General features: G+C 39.6%; 1 protein-coding gene across 1 annotated transcript in view; it reads left to right on the forward strand.

Moving 5' to 3' along the window:
* The window catches only part of LOC139676433 (synaptotagmin-like protein 5), an 80,087-nt gene extending 72,868 nt beyond the window's left edge, over nt 1-7,219 (forward strand). The window contains exons 15-16 of the mRNA XM_071565413.1: nt 465-673; nt 1,257-7,219. Of these exons, the coding sequence (XP_071421514.1) occupies nt 465-673; nt 1,257-1,399 (352 nt within the window). The 3' untranslated portion in view covers nt 1,400-7,219. The remainder of the gene's footprint in view (nt 1-464; nt 674-1,256) is intronic.
* Nucleotides 7,220-8,534: the final 1,315 nt, after the last annotated feature.

Consider the following 8,534-nt stretch of genomic DNA (forward strand, 5'->3'; position numbering starts at 1 on the left):
TTTGACATAGGGAAGCCTAGAGTTAACCCACTGCAGCAAATTAGCTCAACTTTATGGTCAAGTTAAAGCTGACACAGGAATCTTGATCGAGGTCTAGTGAGAATTTTTTTGTATATTTGACCCTTTAGTATTTATGTACAACCACATAGTTATTCCATCAGCTTTGCTGACAAAGATGAAGGTACAGACTATGAAAATATGTAGAGACTTCTGATTTTTCAACTAGAGTATTAAATTCTTTTGGTTTCACTAAATGAACTCTCCACTACAAGTAAAATGTGAAGAGTTTGTCAGACTTTACAGCATTTGTGTTTCTGTGCTCAGTGGAGCTTTAGGCAACTCAAGTTTATGATGCCAACTTGAAGTTCCTTATCAGTCATTTCTTTCTGGAAGTCTTCTTCTCTGCTTTGAGAGGGACACTGGACATACTTACATATGCAGTTTCCCTTTTCTGTGTCTCACAGATATCTGCTTCCAGATGACAGCAAAGCCACAAAACACAAAACTCCTATAGTAAAAAAGAGTGTTAACCCCCAGTGGAATCATATCTTCACTTTCAGTGGCTTGAATTCAAGGGATATACATAATGTCTGCCTAGAATTGACTGTGTGGGACAAGGAGTCACTTTCCAGTAACGTTTTTCTAGGAGGTGTCCGCTTGGGCACTGGAAATGGTAAGATCCCATCTGACTCATGATTGCTTTTTTTATTCTGCTCTTCTCCTTGTTTACCCCATGTAATTCATGTATATGAAGGACAGAAATGCTACAGAGTGTTTGGAAAGTACATGGGAACTTGGGGAAATTGAAAAGGGAGAGAATGTGACATGTAATCTGTAGATAATGTAGTTATTTCCTCCATTGAGTGACACACAAAAACTGTGTGCCCAGTTGCACTTCTGCACAGTCTAGAAGAATTGCCAATACCCTCAAGTGTTTCTTAGCATCCCAGTGAGAAGGAGGAAACTACTTTTTCCAGCAGCAGCTTTTCTGCTGCTGATGACCTGAAAGAGGTGTGAAACCATTCCTCCTCTGTTAGGAAAAAGTTACTTGTGGTATAGAGTAGGGAGGTTTATGTGCCTCTGTTCAAGTGCCACAAAGGAGTTTTATGACAAACTGTTGCTTTTCAGGAGCTCTCTGTACAGGTGGTGGTGTAAAGAGCTTGACATTTCTTGTGCACTGTTGTAGCAAATGAGCTGCAATATTAAGTAACGGCTTCCTAATGTGGCAAAATGCCTCATGTTTTTATAATTGTCAGGTGTAAGCAACGGCAAGGAGGTTGACTGGATGGACTCTCAAGGGGAAGAGCAGCACCTCTGGCAGAAGATGATTGACAGTCCAGGAGCTCCAGTGGAGGGGATATTAATGCTGAGATCCAGCATGGGAAAATGCAGACTCTGAGAGACATTAACTGCTGAGGGGTACCACAGGCACTCCTGACTTCAGTGATGTTCAGGCTCTTGCCACTTTGCCCATTTGAACATGGGGAAAGGTTGTATACTCTTTGCCTTGGGTATTAAGGCTCTGAGTGAGATTTTAATGCATTCTGCACCTTCATGCACACACTTTTCGCCCAGGCTTCCTGTGAAATTTATATTTCTTCTGAAGCCAGTGAGTAATGGACCTTGTACAGAGACCAGTCTGGCTTTCTCTGTCCCTTCTGTTGACTGGTGTGCAGCTGATGAACACTTCTTGGGGGCTGCTCAGAGTAATCAAATCCTGTGTGGTCATTTAGTAAGTAACACCTGGTTTACATATCTCCTCCTGGGTCAGAGATGGCCCAGAAGGCAGCAGTGACACAGTGCAAGAAGACTCAGGGTGAGTCTGTGCTGTGGTATTTGAAAGTTAAGAAGCCATAATGAGGTGAAGGGTAACAAACAGCATTTCTTTATCATGCTTTCTTGTTGGGCTGTGCTGAAGTGCACTTTGGGCCAAGTAGCCAACCAAGGAGGGCCAATGCAGTGTGTTGCACACTAGACATAGGCAGCAGGTGAGCTGGTGCGCAGTGCTGGTGTCCCGGCCTTCTTGGGGATATTTTAATGCACTGTATAAAAGGCAGACTTGGTTGAATGTAATCAAAGAGCCTCCAATGAAAATAAATCATAAAAAATCCTCAAACAGTTTCCAGAACTACATGACATTACTGTGTTTTCATTCAGTTGATAGCTCTAGCAAGATCTTCTGATGTCATTGAACAGAGGGAATATGTCCACTTGCCCATCCACATCTGCTATGTTGCTGAGATGAGACACAAATCAGGTTTGGACATAATTAGCTAAAATTTGATTCAACAGATCATATATTAAAATAACGAGATTGAAGCACATGCTAAAATGATTTGCAAAACAAGAATTTTCTCTAAAGGGTCTGGGATCCCACTCAGATGTGCCCATGCACATTAATTATTAACCAGAATAGGATTTTTTTTTCTCCTGAGTGTCCTTCTGTGAGTCAACAGTGGATATAATGATGAGTGAGTCTTGAGCAGTTCAAATGTTAATCTTATTAACTGTGACAATTGTTCAACAATAATTTTGCCATTTGGTTTCCAAAAGTGATTTTCCACCTATTTAGAGCCCTCATCCTATGGGAACCTACACAGGCCATTTCTGAAGAGCATGATGTTTTCAATAGTTGTTGTGGGCTACTTCTACCATGATGAGACAGGATTATAATATTTTCTCAAAGAAGCACATTGCAAGATTGGATAACGATATAATTGCATGGCACGGGATTCCTCAGGGTATAAGACAAAAGCAGATCAGGAAACTGAATGAACAACATTTCTTCTGAATTTTCCAGTGTTATAACACAGCTTTCTATTTGTACTGTTAAATTAATCTGTAATTTTTCTTCCCTTTTTTACCACTTTCTTCCAATGTTTTCTTTTTGGAAATATAGTATTAATACTAAGGAAATAAACTGAGATACATGGGAACATATGTAGATTACTGGAAAAAAACCCCAAAGTGTCAAAAATGTGCCATTCCCTGTAGATCAAAATGTCAGTATTCAAATATTTCTGTGAAGAAAAAGACGATTAAGACCTAACTTGAGAGATACTAATATTCTGCACAATCCAGAAGTTGCAAGAAATCTGGATTGAACAACAGAATAAAACTGATAGCTAAGTAACTACAGCAAGAAATTTTGACATCTGTAGCTATATGATTATGTACATGTATTTAGAGCTGAATTAATTTTTTTTTAGGTATTTTATACTGTTTTTTGTTTGACTGGCTGGAAACTGCCGGGAAGTTCACATCCAGTCTTTTAAAATCCTAATATTATTGGATAAAAAAATACTTAATTGTGTGAATAAAATTATTTTATTTCATTATGAATATTTTCTTTTAAAATTGTGATATTACTTTTAAAAGCCATTGGAGGTACTGCTTGTCCAGTTGGAGACTCAGAGTTTTCAGACACTACTGAGTCATCTTTAAAAATTAAATTGTCTTAGCGAAGCTCAGATTGGGAGCCAAAAGTCAGTAGTTACTCAAGAAAACTGACTTTATTTTCCTTCTTTAACTATTCCTAATTTTCTTCTGAAGTTTGGCTCAAAGTGGGCAGTGAAGCAAGTCTAGTCTGCTTTACCCGGCTTTTCATTTTCCTAACCTAAACAGATCAATGATTCTACAATTCTGTGCCACAGATGCTGTGAACTGATAAATTAGAGCACAAATATGAAGCACATAAAATTGTATGACCTTTTTCTTATCATAATAGTCTATATTTAAGTATTAGATTTTTTTTATCAGTATTTTCAAAAGTGAAACCCAACCTGACTTTTAGCACCTGAACTACCTCTACCTTTAACACAGTTGTTCTAAGTTGTCGTGGTTGTTTGTACTAAACCTACATTTATTTTGAGAATAATATCATATTGACATGTAGGCACAAACTTGTTATTTTTTTTTCTTTTACTAGATTGTTGACTCAAACAGATAAATCTTGTTGAATCTAAAGAAAATTATTCTTTGAGGTAAAATTCCAGCTAGAGTTGTAGAGGAACGCAGGACTGTTGGATGGTTTGCTCTTGTTTCATTTTGATGGTGAAAATGGAAAAAATTAGAAGAACACAAACCACCTCAGAGCTGGACCTCAAACTGGACACTTTCTCATTTGCCAAATTGAAAACCTAAAAATAATTTTGAACTGAATTTACTCTTACATGGAGTACAAGAGTTTGTCTAATTTTTGAATAGTACTTCCTAACCTTCTAAGCATGAACATTTTAGCTAAATCAAGTCTTGCTTTGAGCGAAAAAAACTTATACTTTACTGCTTCAACTTCTGCCTGTTCTGGTGCTATGGTAGAGTTGGTGATGAATGGTCTCATGTGGGAAGTGTCACCCAGTGCATCCATAGGCTTTAAGTTCTGCCTTTTCTTTCCAAAGAGCCAAAATGTCACTCTGAACCCATGGTTGGAATTACAGACTGAGCTATAAATAGACTGCAGGGGAGCAACTGTAGTTCAGCATATGAAAGGAACAACTTCACCTGGGAAGTAACTTTGGCCAAGGCGCTGGTGTTTGCCATTTATGGGATACGGAGTAATACAGTGAAAATACCTCCTGGTTTAGCACTGACAGTGCTGCAGTATGGCAGCATATAATAATGTCACACCCATCATATCTTGGGAGAGATGATGAGCATCATACAAACACTGGAGCAATTTGGAAAGTTTTGCTGTTCTGTGAGGTTATCAGCACATTCGTAGGAAGCGTCTGATTTATGGAAAATGTCACATTTAATTATGTCGCTTGTATCTTTGTTCTCTCCTTCTATAAAAATGGTTTATGGTTTGGAAAAAGCACAAGATGATTAACTGCAGATGTGATTTCTTGTTTCCAGGACATTTGAATTAATTGTCTATAATTATGCGTCATCATGTTCTGTGTACTACCAGGCTGAACAAAATGACAGAAAGACAGGAATTAGACTAAAGCCTTCCTTTTCTATCTATGTTTATGGTATTGAAGGTTTATGAATAGTTTATTCAAGGCTGATTTTTAGGTGGAAATAGCCACAATTTTAACATTGATTCATAAACTCCTGCCCTGAGTAAATAGATACAGCAGAGCTTATGTTGCTGAAGTCTTTTTCTACACAGACCTGAATAACTGAATCTGCAGTGGAGAGAAGAAATCTGCTCCATGGTTTTAGAAAATGTGTTGCAAACCACATTTTACTTTTATACATAATTTTTTAGCAAGGTGACTACAAAGCTTTCATTATAGTTTTTTCCTGCTTGCATGATGAGATTTGGAGGGTTGAACCCTTTAAAGAACAAAACTTTTATTGCAAAAGTTCAAGTGGGGCCAATAAATACATCTACAGACAGTGTCAGTATCTATCAGAAAGAGTTGATGTTGAGGGGTCTCCATGCTCTGCCATCAGATTTTGGTATCCAGTCCTCTCTAGAGGTCTCTCTACTGAGTTTATCAGCTATAGGGGGACTTTAGGCTTCTAAACATTGATGTTCCTGTGAGTTTAGATACCAAAACCAAGGTAAAACAGGTTTGAAATGGCCTCCTCAACTCCTCCACCTCCATCATGTTATAGTTGAGTGAAGGTGGGAGGAAAGCTGTGAAGAGTCTGAGAGACACTGTTGCCCTCTTCCTGTGCTAGTCCAAGTGCCATTGGTTTCCTTGGGTGCCTGTTAGATGCCACATTCTCATCTTTCTTTCTCAGCTGGGTGCTTTGGCCCGTGGTTTAGGAGGGAAGGCATTGGGATGGTGAACATGTTTTGATCATGGTGCATTAGACTGGAAACTTATTCTTCTGTGCCTTTTCCAGTGCAGATTATGCTAAGGTAGCATGAAAGAAGCATTTTTATATATTAATCCTTGATTTTTCTCACTGGTTAAGCCCCGCTAAGTGCAATTAACCTAAGCTGTATTCTGCAAAATAACAACTCAACTATAACAATAGAGAAGCCTTTGAGCATTCATTGGTATTAATTGACAAGGAGAGGTAACAGGAGGCTTGCATTTAGTCTGACATAATTTTGGCTTCTTCGGGGGTATGCACATTGCCCAGCTTTAGGCATGTCGAGTTTGTAGTTTGTGCTGTAGAGTCATTGAAGAGAAAGGCTGCTTGGATCTCTTTACACCTCTGTCTAGTTTGTGGATTCTCACACAAGATAGTAAGGGTTGTACCTGAATCTTTGCAAGGATCTCTCTTCCCTTCACCCCTCCCTTCAGTTCAGCAGCCCTGACCAGAAGGTTCTACGTGAACACTAATCTCTGGTATCTGGAAGGAGGCACCAAGCAGAAGTGACGTGCTAGCCCCATTTATTCTCATCCATATGAAGTTAAGACTGAAATTTTATTTCTCCAACACGGTATTGATTTACAGCACTTTGCCACAGTGACAAAAATAAACATCTCCTGAAAGCTGTTCATGCACTTTATAAAACCTTTTAAGTAATTTAAAAAATAGATTTTTATTTATTTAGTTTTTATACACAGAGTTGTTAACATTGGAGAATTCTAGAGAAATGGTGGTAGAACATGTGGTAAATTCCAAAATAGGATGCAGAATTTTATTTGCAGTGATGCCCTTCACCATAGCTCAGCAGAAGGTGCTAAGAAGCATGCTAGCAGAACCTTACCACTTTGTCCTGTGAATTTCCTACCTGTGGTTTTATATGTGCAAATGCTGTTTAATAAGTGTTAATAATAGTGTCAGTTATACCATGTATATTGACACTGACACTGGAAACTGAATCTCAACTTGCTTTTTTTAGGTGTTTTTAGGTTGAACCTCGCCCTTGCTGCATCTTGGCCTTTTATTTAGATTAGTTCTTTCAGCAATTCTGTTTTGTGGCAATAACATATGTAAGACTGTGTGCTGCTGCTCCTGACTGCTCAGTGTATATTTCTGAGAATACAGAACTATCCTTGAGGTTTGCCTAAAGCCAAGCATAATCCTTTGTTGCAGCAATTACGGAATGTCACATATCCCTTGTTCTGCCTTTGTTCTGCTTAAAATCTGTTGCTAACAATTTGTTTATTCTGCTAGACATGAACCGTAGTAGCAGTAAATGGCACTGCAGTATGTTAAGTTCTGCCCAATTTTAGACAAAGCAATGTTTCCTGCTGAGAATATTTTTGTACTGTGCATTGTACGTTCAGTTTTGTGGACAAAGGTGACTGGTAATACATTTGCAACTGTTGTCAAGATTTCTGCTCTGTCTTTTAAATTAAAATACTGAAATGTTGCTGTGTCTTTGCCTCTCTTAAAATGCATTACAGCAAAATATAAGCGTGTCTTCTGAGAATATCCCATATTATCTCAGAGGTAAAGACATCACCGATATGTGATGGCTAATGCAAGAGGCCTGGCTGTCTTCAGAGATGGGACTCCATTGATAGTGTCCCTGCCTCTACTTTTTCTGTTTGTTTTGAAAGCACTTAAAGTGTAGAAATAAGTTACTTTTGATTTCATAAGCAGGTCCTCTGTCTCTCAATCTCCTGCCTCTTCCCTAGTTCAAGATCCTGCTCAATATCCTTCACATATGTTCAAAATGCATATTTTCTGTAATTGCTGATCTTGATTTCTTTTGTTTGTTTGTTTGTTACTATTTTTAAGAAAAAACAAGCATTTGATCACCGAATTTATAACTTCAGGCGCATCAAGTTCACTTCAACTTACCTCAGAGCTGAGGGCTCTCTTGCATCTTCTGGTTTTCCAGTCCCCTGGACCTTTTTGTCTTGCTGTGCCTCCCCTGCTGTCTAAGATACCATGATTCTGTGCTCTGAGCATGTGCTTGCCTTTGCTCACTTTGGAGTGGTCCAAAACTCTGGCTTGGTTCCTGCTTTGGGTTGCTGTGCCCAGGTTAAGGGTAAAGCAGCTCAGGGGTTTCACTGTTCTCCTAGTGTGATTTGGGCACAGGCAGATGGCTCTTCTTTCCTCACACCGCTCATGTCTAGCTCACCCCCATGCTGGTTTTGGCCTTTTTGGGGAGGTCAAACACCCATAAACTGAAGAGCAGCTGCAGGTGGGGAAGAGCCCTCCTGCCAGTTGTCTGCTCCTTATACTTTTGCTTGGGACCATATTTTAGGATTTTTGTGGGGGTCTGGATGACATTTCTGAGACTCCTCCTCTTCTCTTGTGACAGATATCAAAATCTCCTTGTAAATTTGAGGTATAGGCCACCCGAATTACTGACAGTCAGGTCTTGGTTCCTTTCTGGCTGTGTGGGTGGCAACGGGAGATATGCTGGTAACTAGACACGCACTAGCACATTCCACAGGAATGCTGCCTTTCCCAGCTGTTTCCCTTGAGTTTCGCAGAGCATGCAGCAGCTGGATCACTGCTTGGCCAGAGAAATGCATGTGCTCTCCTCAGCTGCCTCTCACTGGCTCTACTAGCCCAGGCAGCCTTGCTGCTTTCTGCCTTGCAGCATCTGCAAATGGTTTCCCACTTTTCCCTTCACTGAGCTGCCACAAAAATACCCTCCAGCCATAATGGGGAGAGAGAAACGGGCAGCAGCTACACAGTCAAGAGAAGCTGTTCAACCTCCTGCT

This window comes from Pithys albifrons, chromosome 1, assembly GCF_047495875.1.
Source record: "Pithys albifrons albifrons isolate INPA30051 chromosome 1, PitAlb_v1, whole genome shotgun sequence".
NCBI lineage: Eukaryota > Metazoa > Chordata > Aves > Passeriformes > Thamnophilidae > Pithys > Pithys albifrons.